This window comes from Tiliqua scincoides, chromosome 5 (genome assembly GCF_035046505.1).
Source record: "Tiliqua scincoides isolate rTilSci1 chromosome 5, rTilSci1.hap2, whole genome shotgun sequence".
In the NCBI taxonomy this organism is placed as follows: Eukaryota; Metazoa; Chordata; class Lepidosauria; order Squamata; family Scincidae; genus Tiliqua; species Tiliqua scincoides.
This window is the reverse complement of record NC_089825.1, coordinates 118,740,453-118,760,417: the sequence shown is the minus strand read 5'-3', so window position 1 is coordinate 118,760,417 and position 19,965 is coordinate 118,740,453. Positions and strand designations below refer to the sequence as shown.

General features: G+C 43.3%; 1 protein-coding gene across 4 annotated transcripts in view; it reads right to left on the bottom strand.

The window, feature by feature from the left end:
* Window positions 1-9,281: 9,281 nt before the first annotated feature.
* Window positions 9,282-19,965, bottom strand: part of LOC136651636 (potassium voltage-gated channel subfamily C member 1-like) — a 54,088-nt gene continuing 43,404 nt past the window's right edge. For all 4 annotated transcript variants that reach the window (XM_066628218.1, XM_066628216.1, XM_066628217.1 and 1 more), the window contains one exon: window positions 9,282-9,403. In XM_066628218.1, the coding sequence (XP_066484315.1) occupies window positions 9,282-9,403 (122 nt within the window). The remainder of the gene's footprint in view (window positions 9,404-19,965) is intronic.

The window sequence follows — 19,965 nt, the reverse complement described above, 5'->3', positions numbered from 1 at the left end:
ACACTTGCAGGTGCTGTCTAGAAAACAGAGTGCCTCTGAACAAGTGCAGAATGCTGGTCTTGCCAGCACCCATCACAAGCACCCATCACAAGCACCCATGCTTCTAATCTAAATAGAGCCTAGAATGTCTAGGCAAGTGCTCTCTCTCTCTCTCTCTCTCTCTCTGGTAATTCCAAGGGAAGTTTAGCATGCCTTTGTTTTATCCATTAAGTATTGCTTAAGCCCTGAGATTGTGACTCTCCTGATTCTTTGTATTCACATACACATTTGCTTCAAGGCATATATGCCACCCTGCAGATAAGTATGCACTGCTTATTTATTAAAATAGGAAGTGCTGGGTCTTACTCACACCTTCCTGGAAGCTACAGACCAGATCACAAAAACTCCTTTATTCAAGGTGTTTGAAGATGGGTTCTTGTTAGTGGTGAAGGAAAGGCACTGTGTACATACACAGAAGTACTGTTTATTATTACTCCTCATGTTGCAGACCTGTGCTGTGATCCTGAAAATGTTTTCTGGGGCTATACCTTGGCAAGCCCTGGATCATAAAAATACTCTGCAAGCAACCATACACAAAGACTGCTCTACTAAAAACTCTCACAAACACACATTGTTGCATGAAATGCGTTAACGTGGCTGGTGGGTTTGCTTGTTTTCCTCAAAAATAGTGGCTGGGGGGGGGGCTGTGAAATGGAGCGGAACCACAGCCAGGGAGCTTTCGGACTTTGTTCTGCCGTGCTTCCAATCCTGATGCCTCTGCTCACATGCTGCTTTAAATAGGAAAAAAGCCCCCATTGGCTATCAGTGGAAGGGTTTTATCCCAGTTTAAAACAACACGCAAGAGGGGTATAACTGGAAGCAGAACGGTAGTGAGAAGAAAGTTCTATTCCCTCCCCCCCCTTCCACTCTGTTTCATGCCTGCCCCCATGCACACATACACACCCCATACAGACATCCACTTAAGGGCTGGGATGCGGTTAAGATACTCAAACAGTTTCAAAACACCCAAACCCCATATTCTTTGTTAAGCTGGATGTTATGTGTTATACGAGTTACAAATCATACTATCCCCACCTTGTGCCCAGTCGTCACTTCCCCCCCCCCCAATCAAACCTGATCCCCTTCAGGCTGGTCTTCAAAAAAACTCTTCCTGAATTCTTGGGATTTTCTATGCAATGTCTCCATCTGGCTTGAATCAAAAAACCAAAATGATTTTTTTTAAAGAGTAGAGGCTTGTTCAAAAGCTACAGACATTCTCTACATGTTTTTGTTTTTTTTAAAGAACACCTTATTCTCTTGCACTCTGACAATGGGAAAATTAATACATTTCAAGTTCAAAATCTTATGATTGAAGATTGCCATCAGGTAATTCATTGTTTAGTAAATTTTAGGAGAAAACACCTATTCAACACATTTCAACATTTTAAAATATCCTGCTTGAGCCAGAATTCACATATAAGTTGATCTGTTTTAATTTTAGAGAATGACCTTGGAAAACTTAAAAATTTGAAAAATGCATTAGCATTTCAGGTTTTATAAGCAAATATGAGTGCTGGTAGCATTTTCTATATGGAAAATATCAATGACAGCAATCTTTGAATTTTTTTTTTTAATAAAAAGGTCAGGCTTTCATTTGTATTAATTTTTCCCATATTCTGGAATTGTTTAAAATAAAAACAAAATAAAACACATTCTTTACTACATTTTTGGCAACTGAAATACATGGAAATTATTCATTTGCTAAAAATGCAACCATTTTCATTTTTTGGCAATGAAAGCATATTGCACAAAATGAATTCAGCAACCAAACATTTTTCGTAATTAAATAAAACATTCTTAAAAGACAAACCTATTTCTATTGCCATGTAAACATCTAATGATTTCTCTGGAAAGACCAAAGAGAATGCTAGTAAAAATAAGGCTGCAATCCTATACACACTTTCCTGGGAGTAAGCTCCACTGAGCTCAATGAAACTTACTTCTCAGTAGATTAGCATAGGATTGCACTGTAAATCTACTAAAACGCATCCTGCACATGAAAGCAACATTTGGGTTGCTGTCATAATTTTTCATGGAAAAATTATTTTTGTTCTGGGCAGGGAAAGAAATACTGCAAAGAAAAGCAAAAATAAAAATAAAAAGGGACATAATCCGATGTTGTGCTGTGATACAGTTTGATAGAGAAGCTGTTACAGTATCTCACATCTCCTTATGCAGAACCAAATTGCGTATTTGTCAAAAGTACATGGTACAGTTCATCTAGGATTGTACAACTTCAGAATGCAAGCTGGCATGATTACACTGCTTTAGAATGCCTGACTGAAAAGAGCCGCTTGCTCAAAAGAAAAATTCCCACCTATGGAATGTCAAAGAGGAAGTTTATCTAGCCTTTTCCCTGACATGTTTGTTTTTACATGCACACACTTTTTGATATGGGAAAGCATTCAAATATGCAAACTCAGACTTATAAACAAAAGTCTGCAAAGGTTATTGTTACCACCCCACCCCCCCCAATGCAACTGGCCCATATGATTAGGCATATGAATATAAGTAATCCACAGCTTGGGGGGGGGGGGGGACAAAACAAGGAACTTATGCAATTTCCAGAATGACCTTGCTTGCTCTTCTGGAGGTAAGTTTTACTCAAGGGAGTAAGGGAGTACAAGTGGTTATTTACAAGTGTGTGCACATTCACACACCTCTGCATTCTGAAGTGGTACAGTCTGGGAGAGCTGTACCATGTGATGCCACCGCTCAACATGTGGATCAGCTCCAACAAACTAGCCAAGCCAAACTAAACCAAATCAAAGAAAGGAATTACAACTGATGACGAAAATGTTGTGAAACAAAATTGCCCATTAACCCTGATAGGTGGGTCGGGGTAGGGGAGGGGGCAGGATTTAAAGTGCAGAAAGGCAGCACAGCAGAAGTCCCAAGGTTTCTCAGTCCTGCATATAACTTTCAAAGTGGGGGGTGGGGAGTCATTTGCAGAAAAGATATAGTTATCACAATTGGTAGGTAAGGCTGACTGCTGCTAGAATATGCATAAACACATTGGCTTGTCTTTTTGTTTGTTTATGATCCAGAAAAGTGGAAGGCAGCCAGATCAAAGGGGAATAGTATTACAGTCCAGTCCTATGGATGATTACTCTGAAGTATGTTCCAACTAAGACTTGCTCCCTAGTAAGCATACATAGGATTGCAGCCTTAGCCCCTTCTCGTAAATACCTCCACACCCCCTCAATTTCAGCTACTCGCCAGGACACTTCATGGGACTCTGTGTGCCCTTCAAAGAGAAATCTTGGTCAATATGACCAGCTTAACAACTGCCCCCCATTTTCCCAGCCCGGAAGTGGGTAGGAAGAGAATGCACCGCAAAAGGGGGGGGGAATAACATACAGGAGCTTGCATTAATCAACTTCCCCTACTCCCAGTTTTACTAGGGGAGAGAGGATCCCGATCACTGTCCTAAATCTAGCCAGCTATTAATCTTTTATTTTGCATAGGAATCGTTGCATAAAGAGCTTCCATCACCTGGGGAGGAGAGTGGTGGGGTTAAGGTTGGATAGGATTCTTCTGGATGGGGTGTGTGTGTATGGAAACCGGGATGGTATGGGCCTCCACTGAGGTGGGGAAACGTTTGCATAGATGTGAGATGGATGCGTTCCCGAATAGGTGTGGCAGTCCGTTTGATGGTTTTGTAGGGGTGCAGAAAGCTCTTATGGAAAATGTAAATGGAGGAATAAATGTGTTTCAGAGCAAAACAGTTAACAGTACACAACCCTGCAGGCCAACAGATGCACTTTCATCAACACAAGGAACTATTCTGCACTAAAACCTGTACTGTAACACAAGGTGCAAATTCCCCATCTACGCATATCAGTCAGGTTGGAACCCTATCCTTCAGACATAAGCTTCTTTCCCTCAGTGAGCTGTAAACAACAACAAAACTTGGATGAAGATTCAACAATCAAAGAGACCCATTCCCATGGAGGTTGTAAATTACAAACAACCTAGGCAGAAATGGTATAGACTGAGAAAGTGGCATAACCTAACTCACTAGGAGGCCATGTTAGCCAGTGCAGGTTCATGCACTGACCCCTCATTCCTCTTTTAAAGAGGCCCTTATTGCTGACCAGGGACTTAGGTCTATGACCACTCAATCCTAGACAGGCTTACTCAGAGAGCTGTCCTATTGTCATTCAATGGCACTTACTGCCAGGAAAGTCTTGTAGGATTGTGCTGTGAGATGGGTAAGGTCCTTGAGTGAGATCAATGGTCCTTCGAGGGTCTGAGGCTTTTTCCCCCACTGTGGTTATACCATTCCAGAGTGCAGGTAGCAATACACCTGACTGAATGCTCTTCCATCAAAACAAAATCCTTGCATGTAGAAAAGTAGCATGTCAGGCTTGGCTAGAGCACTCCTCCCTAATATGTAGTTTTCTAAATGGATTCAGTATGGGGGGAATGAATAGTCAATCATGTGAGCCCTTATTTGCAGTCTGAAGTGATATAGCCCATACACAGGAAGACAGCTTCAGTGAGAACTAGGCCTTACATTAGATGGTTGGTGTCTGCTAGAATGAGGCCAACAAGGCCTTTAAGGTCAACGTTCCATTGGTCGAACATTTTCTGCAACATGTGATGCTGAGATGTTGAATACATGCTGAAGGAGAGCACTGTTACAAATGCTAAGACTTGGTCAATACCAAACTCAAGGATCACAAAATGAGACTATAATCCTGATCATAAACACATTTACTTGGGGAAAGGTTCCCATTGATTTTAACAGAACTTCCATCCTTACTGGGCAAATGCCACTTAAAGAATATTGAATGGTAGAAAGATAACCGAAGATTGCCCACAATGAAGTAAACTATCCCTAGGCTAGCACATCATAAACATAAGCAACACAGCAAAACCCTCACTCTTAAGAAAAGAGCAAGGAGAATCACAACAAATGCCCTTAATATCAACAGATGGAGTTACATGATTCTATGTTTTGTCATTTGTCCACAAATTTTTTTTCAAACACCCTAAATAACAAGAGCCAAGAAATCTGATTGAATATTCTAACACTGTGTGTGTGTGTTAGAAACTTGTAAAACTGTGCCAACTGTTGAGATGGCAACATTTTGAAGGCTGTATCTAGGACTACTTTGATTCATTCTTATGTTTGGGAGTTTCTTGGAACTGATTTTGTGCTAGGTGATTTCAGTCAAGAAAATGGCAATTGCCCAGTTGGCAATTGTATTTTTAGGGCATATCCATACCACAGATCTAAACTGGTTTACTGGTTATCACTTCTCCTCTGGAAACTGTAAGAAATCTAGTCCTGTATAACAAGGAGGAGATTTGTAGGAATCACTAACACAAAATTTTCAACACTCCCCCACCGAATTATAGTCCCTACAAATACGATTTTCTGTGGGGGAATGGGCCATGAAAGTTAAAGTGGTATAAAATCAATATATAATTTGTCACATAGATATATCCCTTATAGAGTTAACATAGCCACTGTATCTCATGTTTACTGAATTCCCTCCCCCCAAAAATCCCTCCTCCCAAAAATCCCTCCCCCCAAAAATGTAGTAGGAGATAGTCCCTTCTACACATTTGGCCTGTGGCTTTGGGTAGTTTGCTTAAGAAAACTGCCTTGCCTAACAATTATAGCATAACTTTTGTCTCTGTCATGCTCCCTGTTTCTTTTTCTCTCTTAAATGTTAACTATGGGTAGCATTTTCTTCTGGATAAGAATTGGGTTTAACCACTTGTCATGGATGGCTTTATAAAGCCTGTGGTACACTAAATGAGTTTGCTTTCGGTTGACCAGCATAAGAAATGAAGGACTGGATGTTATAAGCTATATATTATATAAACTAATTGTTTTATGTGCTGCTCTTTTTTCATTTCTTTTAATTTTGACAATTGTATTATCATATTTTAATTTTTCTGGGGTCTTTTTGCGTGTGTGCTCCTTGGGGAGGTGCTTATTTGGAAGGACAGAAAAGTGGGGTAGAAATAATTTAAATAAATAAATAGCACGTTTGATCAAGCTTGAACTGAGAAGGGAACAGCTTCTAAAAACCATCTAAGATCACTTCTTAGTAGCTCTCTGAGAGCTAATCCATACAGCCACTGCAATGACATGCAGTTACCAGTGTTTTGTAAGTTTAATGATAATAAGATATTTATGACCTTTAAGGTCAATATTTAATTGACATAACCAGCCCTGTGTCACATGAGGCTAAAAAGCCAATCAGATGCTGCCAACTATGTGATGAGTTTAGCTGCATTCACAGACCTAACAATCAAAATGATGCCTAACAAGTAAATCAGTTTGGCCAGGGCTTTCCAGCTATACATCACAACTGTGTGATACTTTGTTTTTGTGCAATCCTGGCTATTGCACAGTGACCATCAAAGAGCTTTTACCATGTGAACACAAAATTGTCCAACAAGAGGCAAAAAGATCAACGTATAATGGCTACTAGATAACTATCATTTCAGCTGCTCCTGAGAACTGAACCTAAATAGCTACATTGTTAGACTGCCATGGAATGAGTACTGTTGCTCTCAACACATTAAACTTAACAGGCCATGCATACTTCTTTCCCAGTAAGTAAGTATCCCACTTTCAGATAAGACGCAAGACATTTTTGCTGCCAAAGAGGCACTTTGCCTACTAGTGGCATTCATCATTTGCTCAACTGGTTCCTACAACACCTTCCATATGCTTTATTTTTTAAGAATTGTCTTTAAAAACTGTAGGCAACCAATGTACTTTCAACAGTTCATCCTTCAGTTCCTGAGCCTCCTACAAAACATTACGTTTTGCATTCCTTGAAGGTGCTTTTGTCAAAAAGCGGGATCTTTGCAAATCTGCAAACCTTGTCATTCATTAAAAAAAAAGATAGTGTCAGATTGGTTCCATACTTTTAAAGCATTTTGGTCCGTCCCCCCCATTTCCTACAACTGCTAATTGCTGGGAAAACAATTATCTTTTAATGGAAGCTAAGACTGGCAGCCTCTAGATAAGAGAACACTGACAAAGTAAATGCATCACTTTGTATGGCACCCTCTCTGATGAAACAGAACTCCTTCAGTGAACTATAGCAACTGCTAGAGATAACATCTTCCACGTACAGGCAGACTTCAAGAGAGCACCTCTCACTTTTTGCTTCCAGTCTGAAATGTGCTCAGCCACCCTTCAAAACCAAAACTGGCCAAAAGTACCAAAACTGGCTTTGGTACTTCTCTCCAAACCACTCTTGGAACATCCACATAAAGGAACCTCAGTCTCTGAGATCACAATATGAGTTGGTAGCATGTGCACTGTCCTCCTCCCCACAGCATTATTTTAGATTTTCTGAACATTTATTACCAACAGGAGGCTATTGGATTTTGCCATAGCACAGAGAGCTGTCTCTGCCAGCATCTTAGCCATCTAAAGACTCCACTCCCAGGGAAGGAAAAAGCCCTTTAGAATTCACCAAGCTCCTATAATGTGCGGTGCTTCCGACCCCTTTGCGGGATGGGAACAGGGGATGGGATACCGGCTAAATTTGGTGATTTCTTTTTTTGTTGTTGTTGCAGGGGATTGCAAGTCCAGAAGGAAAATATACCTCTCTTTTTTTTTTTAAGGTTTTTTTTGTCATTTTGTTTTCTTTTGTTTTTGCATATAACATTAAATATCGTCGCTTACAGTATCACATGCAAATACATGCTGGCTTGGAAAATGCAGACTCTAAATAGTGTAGCTCGGCGGTGCTATTCCTTATGCTTTCATGTCACTGGTTCTCAGCAGCACTGCTTTGAAAAATAATGTGTCCCGTATTCTGCTGCTTGTCCATTCTCTGCTGCTCCAGGAGAAGCTTGGGGGAGATTTCCTTCCCCATGTGGTCGCCGGCAAACGTTCTGATCTTGTTGTTTTATATTTTTTTTTCTGCTGAAAAATAGGTTTAATTTTTTTCCTGCATTTCATTTTTGTTTGTATGTTAAGTCTCTTTGTTCTTTCCCTTTTTTCTTTTCTTTTTTTGCGATCAGATCAAAATGCCATCCCATCCCAACTCTGGATGGAAAAAGGAAAAAAGATCACAGTGAAAGCACCCATTTGAACAAGGGATGCTCCAATGTCTGTGTGCAGAAAAAGAAAAAATGGAACAAAACAGAAGAAAGGAAGGGGGGAGAGAGAGAGGTGAAGGAAGAAGCCTGGGTTTCTCTAAGCTTTCTCCTTCCGACCCAGTCAAATGCTGGGGTTTCCTGCTCCCCAATCCCATTCTCTACACCTGCTCTCAGCTGCTTCATTTGTAGAAACTTGTTTGTTCTTGGAATATCTACATCATAGGAAAGTCGTTATCATGCATCCAGGCAGAAGGGAGCGCTTGACCTTATTGCTTGTGATTGATGGAAGATCCATGCACAAAAGAGAAGAACATTTCCAAGGAAAGACAGAAGGCCCAAGGCAGATGGGTGGGGCGGCCTTCCCCAGGGAGACCATGGAGTGTCCATTTGTTCAAAGAACCAGAATAGCTCATTAAGTAATTGCAGAGAGAAAGGGAGAGATACAGCTAGACGGAACAGACCTCTATGGAATGGAGGGATATTTTATGGAAAAAGTTAGCATGCAAACAGATTAGAGACAGATAAAGAGAAATGGATAAATAGACTCAACGCAGATTACAGTATGTAAATGGAGAGAGAAATAACTGATGAAAGAAAAAAAGTCTGAGGAGGTTTATCACTAAGCTCTATGGCTCATTACAGTCCTGAGTAAGATGGTGAAAAGGGAAAGCGCATTAAAAGGAGAGAGAGAAAGCACAAAGCTAGGGCCAGAGAACTATCGTGCAGTCTGGTGAGGTTGAAGAGGGGGAAAAGTACAGGTAGCCCAGGCAGGAGGGCACCTTCCCACAGCATTCATCTTTCACTGACCTCCACCTCCTCCTGGTTGGAGTATTTGGATTTTCAGAGCAAGCCAGATCTCCTCGCACACCCTCCCCCAATAAACTTTTAAGCCCCACTCTTAACTCACAGCCACAGGGACAGAAGGCTTCAGGCCTTGGGATTCTCATGGACACTCCAGAAAGTGCAAACTTTAGTGCAACACCACCTTGAGATGCCTCCTGCGTTTCATTTGTTCTTCCAATGCATTTGGCTGCTTCTTCTTTTTCCTTTTGCTTTTTAATTTTTTTTGGCATTACCTTATTTTTTTCTTTTTCTTCTAATTTTTTTTTAAGAAAGAACAAACATACAAGCTAACCCCAAGCATCCCTGGTGTGTCTCTATAGGATGGAAGGGATGGGCGAGCGGGGACGTCGGATGGAACCCGGCGAGCCGAAGGGAGTGGGCGCCGGAGACAAGCGCAGTCCAGCAATGCTGTTCAGGCTGTGGGACTTCTCGTAGCCTGTTGGGAGCACTGTGAGGAAGGAGAAAGAGAGATGCAAAAGGGATGAGCGAGGCAAGAGGAAACCAGGCAACTTAAGTCTTCAGGAACCTTAGTCTACCACCACAGTTGGTGGTTGGAGGAGGGAACTACTCTTTGCTGAGCTTCCTGTACTACACAGAGTCAGTCTACTGGCCCACCTACTACAATAAAGTCTACTCAGACCAGCAGCCAGTATATCTCCAAGATCTCCAGCATAGGTCTTTCCCAGTCCTGGTCCCTGAGATCCTTTTAAGTGAGAATGCCAGGAACTGATCTTACACCTTCTGCAAGCAAAGCTTATGTTTTACTACTCTATGATGCTCCTTCCCCGCTATTGCCACAACAGATGGCCTGAGGGTAGTACTGCAGCTTCCCACTTAGCAGGTGTCAGGTGACATCAAGGGCCAACAGGGTTCTGCCTGGCTCTGTAAAGCTGCCAACTCGGGTCTGTCTCCTCAGTCTGGGCACATTGTCCCTCAGGCACAAACTAAGCTCTTGCTCAGAATGCAATCCTGCCTGCCTGCTTCCCAAACCACCAGCCTTGCCAGACATCCTCCCCCCCCACCCATCAGAGCCACCTTCTGCAACCAGTCTCAGCCTTGACCTTCCATACTGAACCTGAAAACACTGATCAACAATAATTGTTATAACACAATATTGTTGATTTTCTGAAGTGTTTCGTAACAGGAGACTGAGTGAGCAGATGCTTTCATACCTTCCCCTATGCCAGCCCCACCTGACCCCTCTGTCCTTCCCCCTCCTTTCTCCTTCCCACTGATATTGTCTGTTCACATTTCTCTGCTGCTAACTGTGGCTGTTGACATGGTTCAGCTGCCACCCTTCACTTGTGTGTTTGTGTACAGGACTACAGGAGAGAACATTCCACCTGAGATGCGGCTTCCTACAGCCATTACAAGCAGCAAGTGCACACAGCAGGTAGGAAGGGACTGGCTAGCCACTCTACAAATGAACAGAACCATATGAGGGGATTACTGTACTCTTGTGAATACTTTCTAACTAAGGTTGCTTTCTGAGTTCAAGGAATTAGCAACATTCCCACCCTATGTTCTGACTTTAGCTAGTGGCACAATTTTTAATTAGAAATGATTGATTCTTGACCTTTTCTTTTAAGCAGAGAGATCCAGGAACACAGATCCAGGGGAGAAAAAAATTGTGGGCTCTCCCAGTTCATCCACTTCGAGCAAACAGTTTAATAACAACTGTATAGCTCATGTGTATCTGTTGCTATTATTTCTTCAATTTCTTACATTTTAATTCCACCATGCATGGACCACTCCCCCTTTTATCTCACAACAACCCTGTGAGGCAGGTCAGGCTGTGAGAGAGAAAGAGAGAGAGAGAGAGAGAGAGAGAGACTGGCCCAGGGTGACCGAATGAGATGGCTCATTGATGGCTGAGAGGGGATTTGAATGCCAAGGAAGTATGACATAAAAGGCGCTTGCAATTGAAAAAAATATGTGTAAGTCCGGAGCATGGCTTTAAAAAAAAAACACTACATAAATGTTAAACAGGATTATATTGTCTGGAAGCTGGAGCAAAAGCAGCCAAGCAGAATCCTCATGTTTTATCTGTGGCTGGGCTGTACCATTTCAGCAGGTTGCATGTAGAGTTTCACTTACATAAAAATAGTCCCTATGCGGGGCCGTTGTGCTATCACAAAAGCGCAGTAAAGTACTCTATAATGGTGGAAAGACTGTGCTGGGAAGGCCAGAGCCAAATCGACTTGTTGTGACTGCATTTCCTTATCCCAAGGAGATCTCCAGCAGCCAAAATTCCCCCATGGGATGTAGTGTAGCTTGTGACAGCATTGGTGCAGAGGAATTTACTTAGGATTGGTCTGACTGGCTGGGAGTAAGCCCCACTGAACACACTGGAACTCACTTCTGAGTAAATATGCAAAGGATTGTGCTGTAAGAGCATGAGCTGTTAGCTGGAACTAAACTCACTGGGCAAGGCCACTTTGGCACGTCACGATATCTTCCCAGTCTGTAACAGGGGGATGACAGTAATAAGAATATCTGCTTACCTGACAGGATTGTTGTAAGAATCATTAAGGGTCTCTCTAAACATTTAGGAAAACAGTGTGTGGTACGTTCTCTTGCTATTGTGCCACTTGAGAAGGCAGGTGAGGGAATCAGCTGAATGTTCCCCGCACAGAAAAAACACCACAGGACTAGTACAGCAGGTAACTTTCATCACCAAAGGCAGCTGGAGAAGAGACTCCACTCTATTCCTGCAGTCTCTCATCCCCATAAGAATCCAAGACTGGCTTCAATATGGCTATTACTCGCATTCCCAACCCAATTCCCTCCCCACACTCCTCTTCTGTTGTTCTAGAAGAGGAAGATCTTGGTTAATACCACCCTTCGCACACACCCACAGATATGTGTACGACAAAGCTGGGCATGCAATTCAAGCAAAAAAACATTCATTCTGCTTGAAGCCCTCCTATAAGTGGTCAAATGAGGTGACTCATGGCACTTTAGCATCTTATGGCTGTGTGATGACCAGTCACATCCATATTTAGCACACCAGGTGTGCAAAAGTGGCAAACATTGTGTGGAAAGTGCCTGATAGTGGTGCACATGGCACCGATGTGCAGAATTTATCACTATATGTTGTATGGTCATAGCAGCTTTTGTGGATTACAGTGTATATGCTCCATACTTTAAATCTCTGCAAGGAAAATGGGACATAAATCTTTTAAAGAAACGTATGGATCAGTACTTGTATGTCCATGTCATGTCATCACATGTGCTGACAAGAGACACCTTGCAGCTGAGCAATGTACAATCACACTTGTGTGTGCAGGTCGAAGTGGGCTGCATGTGCTGGTAGCATGAATTAAGTGTGTGTGTTGTGTATAAATGTGCCATTAAATATCTTACATATTGTGTTTGTAGACAGTAGGACATCTATCAGTACCTGTGTCCAAGATTGCTTGGAAGTATTTTGCTTGCAACCAGTGTGTTGTGCGACAGAACACTACATAACAATAACATATACTTGCGCCGTTACAGGTGCCAAACACATACTACAGTGTCTGTGGAGCTGATTGTCAAAACGGGTTTAATATGTGTGGGAAGTATGTCAGCGCATGAGCCTGGAATGCAGCGAAGTGGAGTATCAGAACAACATGCGGAAGAGTTTTACTAGGGATGTGTATTGCATGTGAATATCCAGTCAACTCATGCTCTATGTTTACAGCATGTTGGATGCAGCACTTGCATGTTTGTGGCATTATATATGTGATTTATTTCTGTAGCATGTTGGAGTAGCATGTCTGAAAGTATGTTCCATAACATGCACATGGAAAGCATGCTGCCACATATGCCAATATGCTCTGTATTGTCCCATGTGGCATACTACACACCATGTAATGTTGACTGTTATGCATGCAGATAACAATCCATCACATGTACTGTGTGTATTCAGCATGCTTTTACTTGTCAGAATAGCATGTTATTGAATATTTGTACTTTGTAAAACAGGCACACTTGCTTTCCACCACAATACTGCGCAAATCCTATCACAGTACAAGGCCCAGTTTCTCAACCCGTGGAAATACCACAACCTGATCTGTCTCCCAGACAAACCTGATAAAGGTTTATGTCTATGTGACAGAGATGCTGCACCCCTCGGGCAACTGCACCTCCACATTACCTAAAGAGTCTTTGCAGGAACAGCCGCCCTCCTCAACTCGACTCATGCCTCTGAACAAGTTGAAGAAACTGGACCTTGGTGTGTAGAGTACGATGCCTTCAGTGAGGCCTTTCCCACTCACCAGGCAGCCTGCCCACCCCAGGATCCAAAGCAACAATACACTGAGTTTGGTTTGAAAGCATTAAGCAGGGCTGACCTGCCTCCGGGGGGCGCTGGAGTTCACATGCCCAGCCAGTCTCAGGCGGTAATCAGAGCTGGGGACAAAGAAAGACACGGAGACCTGGTCACAGGATGCTGGAAATGCTAAGCAGGACAGCCTGTGTGCAAGCAGCAAAAGAGCACCACTCACCTCGTTTGTGTGCACCAGAAAGGTTACTATTTTTACTATTACTATAACTGGTACACACTCACCCTCTTTTGCACACAACAGAGGAAAAAGAGGAAATCAGCCTGTGCAGTGAACATTCCCTGTGCTTCCAGGTACATATTTAAACTGCACAAGCAGCACATGCATCAGGGGAAATGTGCATGTTCTAAGGATCACTTCACCCAAAGTGAAATTTTCAATACAAAAGTCACTTGTCAGAAGTGAAATTTAGAAACAAGAAGTGTCTCTCTTCTCTTTGCCCGTGCAAATCTTTCAACCATGTGCAAACCAGCAGTTGGTTGCACATTCACCCCATTCACATGTGCAGAAGAAGCAGGTTCGCCTGCAAACAGGCAACCAGGTACAATGCAGGTATACAAGCAGGCTTATTTTGTTTATCACATTTCCTTTCATTTGCTCCTCTAGGTTTTGCATGTGCTGATGGAGAGCGAGATGCTCACAGAGCTTCTCTGGCAACAACATGCAACAACGTTAGAATGTGTCCCGGGTGCTGTATCAGTAGTTTCATACAAATCCGTTGCATATGCATTCACACACACAAGTTGCATCTTTATGTCCTTTGCACTTGCAAAAGACTATGCATGTGCAAAGAACTGAGGTGCACAGGACTCAATTCCACGTGCAGAGAAATCTGCGCGTGAAAACAAGAGTGTCGCTTGTGACTTCTTTGCATAGAGAGGAAAACTGGAATGTACCAAGGGGGAAAGGAGTGCACCCACAGAATTTGCACAGCTGGCTTTTCCATACTAATCTGGTTAGATGACAGCATTACTAGGGACCAAGATGGTTGAGAATGGAGAACGCTGTCGCCAATCCTAGGAAACCTTTATGACAGACATGTGGGTGACCAGGCACAGATGCTCTGCACCAGTTGGTACTTTTGTTTATTTCAGGCCGTAAATGCCTAACAATGTATGAACAGAAGGGCTTATTTGCAATGATATCCTCCTGACCCTCTCCTCCCCCCATTCCAGCCCCATGCATCAGATGTTGGGGTAAAGCCATGGAGAGATTGGCCTTATCCAAACTCCTGCGCCCAGCTGCCTGTCAAAAATGAGGGTGTCTCTCCCCCCCCCCCCAGGAGTGCATAACAAGGCTGGTATGTGTAGAGTGAGTTACGTACCTGGCTCACGCGGTCGGGGCGTTACGAGAATACAGGGTGGACCCTACAAGACGTATGAAATGGGGCATTAATTGGAATCAAATATTGGTGCAGCCCATCTTTCAGGAGAACACGAAGGGAGCCCGGCCTCCAACCAAGAATGAGAGAGGTCTTTGTGCTGTTCAGTCTTCCCAGTCCTTTGTGCTGAACACCCACCATATGGACCACTCTAGTCATCCACTTCCATTTTCTTCCATCTTTGTGCGGTCCTACCCCAGTGGCAAATTGGTTCCCCAAGTGCATCTCATACAATCCTAATTTAGTCCCCCAATGACGCCCCTTTTCCAGATTGTAGCAATATTTGATCCTTCCTTGTATGTCCTCTGGAGTACAGCTTCTCTCCTGTCCTGTCCCCACTTCCAACCACGGTGTCCCTGTGGGCAGTCTCAGATCTGGAGACATTGGGGGCCCCCATCGTGTTCCCTGCCCCGGACAGGCGCAATATTTGCCCTGAAAATGAAAACAGAGAATATGAAATAAAGCCACAAGCACATGGGACACTGGGGAAAGGGAGCGAGGCCATGTATGTGCTGATACACATGATCCTATATATAAAGGATGGGGGGGGGAGGAGTAAAGATGGAAAGAACCTCCCAAAGCAAGCAGAATCTGGAGGGTTTGGAGGAGGAGCCTGGTTTAACCTCTTAGTCTTCATCCCCATTTGACACTAAGGCTGCTATGTTATGTGCTGTACATTTAAGGAATGTTTGTCTCACTGAATTATGGAACTAATGCATATTTCTACTCTACATGTCCAAGAATTTGCATGCATTCATCCTTTCTTGCCTCTCCCTCTTGCCCTTTGCTGTATCCCCACTATCAAATTTAGATGTTAGATTCCTTGGGACCAGGGTCCTTTTTTCCCTTTGTGTAACTTTTTTAGAGTGCCATACACACTAACGGTACTGTACTAATAATAAAACAATGCTGGGGCTGCCAACACATCAGCAGTGCATTGTTACATCCATTCCTTTGTTAGGCAGAGTCTGAGAGTTCCTAGTGGGAATTAGCTGAAACTGTGAGTGCAGCTTAGGGGACTACTCAAGCTTTCTGGGGGAATCTTCTGACTTGGGAGTTCTTGTTCAGTTCTACTTGCTCCGATTGTAGTCAGTAGAGCAAATACAAAGACAGTCAGTAGTGTTCCCTCATCCAAAGGAAACTAAAGCCAATGGCTCTGCCCCAGGACTTCTCACTTTTCTAGGAGAGTGCATAGCTGAATGTTGGAAATGTGAACTGATAGGGGTTTATAACATGCATAGTGTGAAGAAAGTGCATAAAAAGAGAAATGTTTCTGCCTCTTCTACTGTAGTGTATTCCGAACACTACAATTCAGGTGTCACCTAATGAAACTGACTGTCAGAGATTTGGGGCAGGCAAAAGAAAGGACTTCACACAATGCACAATTTGTTTATGGATTTTCCTGCCAGAAGATGTGGTAATGGCCAGATGCTTGCATGCTTTTAAAGGGGAATGAGATAATATCTTGGGGAAAGAATCCATCAATGGCTGTTGTGATGGCTACACAGAACCTCCATTGCCAATGGCAGTGTTGGTATTCGGAGCCACTGAATACCAGTTGCTGAGGGGCAACAGCAGGAGAGGGCTGTCACTTCATACCCTGTTTCTAGCCTTCAGGTGGGAAATAAGATACTGGATTAGATGTACTGTTGACTGCTGTTCTTATGAAATGTCTGTCCTAATGCCACAGCAAGTATTTCCTGGATATATCAGTTCTCTCAAGACGGTGTCTTGTTGGCTGTTTTTTCTTTTTTTTAACCTCAACACAAAATTAGCCTTAATTTTTTAAAAAATTTTGCCCCAAGAACAAAAAGCTGAATGCTGCCACTTGAATAAAATTGCATATTTTCTTCTTTTTCTGCATAGCCAATTTTGTCTCTCCTGGTATGAGACCCCCCTAAAATGATATAAAGGTTGATTTATCCCTGTCTGGATTTGGGATTTGACTGGATTCCAGAATAATTGAGTAAATGTAATGAGAAATACTTCCTCTTGCTCTTTTCACTGTTACCCATATGAGTACCTGTTGGCCTCTGACATTTCTGAGCAATGTTTGTACAGGTGCACACTACATACTACTACAGGTGCACACTACAGAGCAGAGAACTTGCAGCCTATAGCTGCACTGTATGCAGGAATAAGCACAAGACCTTTTAGGGTTTACACTACAGAAAACAAGTCTTGGATAAAAATGTCTGGATTTCAGAATAGTCTGGATTTCAGACGTCCGGATAAAGGGTAATCTACCTGTACAGGGAACTAAACCCTTGCTCCCTTTGCCTGGGAAATTCAAAGGCTCAGCTAGACATGATGTGGATCATCTTTACTGAGGATTCCCCCTCCCTTTTAAACTTCAGTCTGACTGGGAAGCAGCACAGGGGTAGGGATGGGGTCCAACCAACCCCTGCTATCTGATGAATAGCCTTCCTCTTCCCAAAGCTGTTATTTGCCCCAAGGGGAGAAAACATACAGGTACCTGCACTGCAGTTTTTAAGGAAATCTGTAATGTTATAATAAAATGAATGGTAATATTTGCAGCCGTGAACATTCCCAGTGAGGCAACCAGGAGAATGGAGTGGGCTTCAAAGGAATTTTTCCTGCACACAGGGCACTTCTTACATCAATGTCTCTGAGGTCTAGTCTATATATGCGGCAGTCCGAGGTGGTGGGGTGGGAGTAATTGTATTTCATACTACAAGGAGGTGGTCACTTTTTAAAATACTCCCCTACATCAAAATCTCCTTGAAAACAGATAATCAGCACAGAAGGCGAAGAGATGCAATAGACACATTCTCCGTGCTGCGCTAGTTTTCCGTTTGCATGGAGAGTTTTGTGCTATCAAAAAACATAGAGGAGCACTGAAAAGCAGTCCCTTTCAGTTGTCTCCAAAAGTGGTGCAGACCATTTGACTACTTCAGCATTCTGCTTACCATTAGGTCAAGGCAAAACACTGCTTTCCTCCATGCAATGACTTAAAAAATTATTTCCTTCTGGTGATCAGTCTTAACATTTCAGAACCCCTATCAAAAATGAAGCTGGTAATTGAGGTGGTGGAGGGTTGCTGGTGAGATTTGCAGGGTGGGCAAGCAAAAAGCTGGGCTAAACCGCAACAGTAAATAATAATGGGGTGGGGTGAGGGAGCAATGTAGGGAGCCTACTCACCAATTCCCTGCATTCCAGGCATCCTACTCATGCTTCCAGGGGGCTGCGTTGGCATTGTAGTCATGCAGGTACCAGGATGTGGCAGAGGAGTCAGATGCTGGCTGCGGTAGGCGGCGGGCGCCTGTGGGGCCCAGGTTTGGTGGGCAGTGGAGGAAAAGGAGGGAGAGGGGTAGGAGCAATGGATGGAGATGAAAAGGGGGGAGGGGCAGGAGAAACAGACAGAGGTGGTGTGAGGAGGAGGCACTGAAGATGGGCATGTGATGAAGTAGAGGAAGGCATGGCTATGAAAACCACCACCCACCCACCCAGCCAGCCTGCCTTTCCTCCCAACCTAACTCAGGAATAGAACTCAGGACTCCTGGACCCAGACTCACCTGTTCTGTTCAGACATGGTACATTTCCCTCCCAGAGCTCCCAGGAGTCCTGGTTTCTGATTTGCCACCCAAACCCAAAGAGCTATAAGCCAGCGTAGTTCAGTGGAAAGAAGATTGAGGAGACCTGGGTTCAGATCCCTGCTCAGCTATGGGGCTCACTGGGTTTCCCAGACTGAGCCAATCATTCATTCAATGACTGAGCCAGTCTCAGCCAAACCTACTTGACAGGGTTATTGGGGAGATAAAAGGGAGTGGAGGCTTACCATCAAGGCTGCCCTTGGAGGAAGGTGGGATAAAAAGGTGGGAAGGTGACCTCCTTTCTCAAGGCTCTTTAGCTTGTCCACCCATAACCCATTACCATTTTCCTCAGAAAACCTAGCAGACACGGCTTTTGCTTTTGTTGGGAGGCGAAATCCCAGTGCCAATTTGGACTAAAATCATTGCATGCTCCTTTTTAAAAATTGCTGCTGTCATGTTCACAAACATATTATTGTTTCATAAATGAGTTGCTATCGTTTGCTAAAGATATGATACTATTTCTGTTCGAGTTTTTTTTTCCCTAATGAAGCAATGTGGCTGTTGACATGTTTTTTTGACATTTTGTTGTTTTGTAAATTTTTTATGTAATAGAAAGTTAAAGGACTTCCTGCTCAGCTTATCCTGATTTCAGGCCGCAGACTTGAGGCAAATCAGTTGTACTGCTGTTTGCTTGGGTCTGATTCTTTGCTCATCAGAATGAGCAGAAACATCATTTAGCAGTGCCCTATAGTGTCTAGACTATAATGCTGGACTTGAAGTGGGGAGACTTAAATGTGAATCCCTGTCCTGCCCTGGATCTCCCTGGGGAACCTGTTAAGCTTAACCGACCTTACAGGGTTGTTGTGAGCATTTAAAGGGCAGGAGGAGACAATGCCTGTGTATGCTTCCTTGAGGTCCTTGGAAGAAGGGTGGAATATGAAAAAAGGGACATATATATGCACAGCAGCCTTGTGAACATTTTTGTTGAAAAGCAGCCAAGAAATATGTGCGAATATATAAAATGTCAAAGTTCCACTTTTAACAGGAGGCTGCAGCAATCAGCTTGGGGCAACTGCATTCAAAGGATGAGCAAGGGTCTAAAAATGCCATTGCATATGTCAGGAATTAGACCCAGGCTGCCCTCCTGTGTGGCAGATGCAATTCTCCCATTGACCTAGCAATGCAAATGTGTAGCTCTGATGGAACAGAAACGTGTCACATAAAGAATGGAAGAAATAAGAAATGTGTGTGCCTTCACTCCCATCAGCCTCATCCTGTCTTGCCCCAGAAATCTTCTCTGGCGCAGATGGTATTCTGCAGTCTCCTCATGCTGGCCAGGCTACCAGTGTCCTAAATTTTCCACCAGCTGGGAACACAGCCCTCCTCATAAGGGAACATCCATTATATTCTGAGCTGCAGGGAATGTGATAGGAGTCCAGTGCAAGGAGCAGGGTGGGTCATGCTTCCCCACTGGACAGACAGTGCTTCTGCCAAACAGAGGACTTGCTCCACAGTTTACTTAGCATAATATAACCCAGCAGCCCTTGACTTGACCTCTCTCCCTCTCCCAGCAGCCCTTGGTTTGACCTCTATCCCTCTCCAAACCGAGTTCTTAAGTTTTAATTTTTTGCAGTCAGCCAAATGCAAGGTAAAAGTTAAATTTCTGTCTGCGTACATCTTGATTAATAATCATATGCAAATCAGCAATGGCCTATTTCCCATTTTAATTTGCATA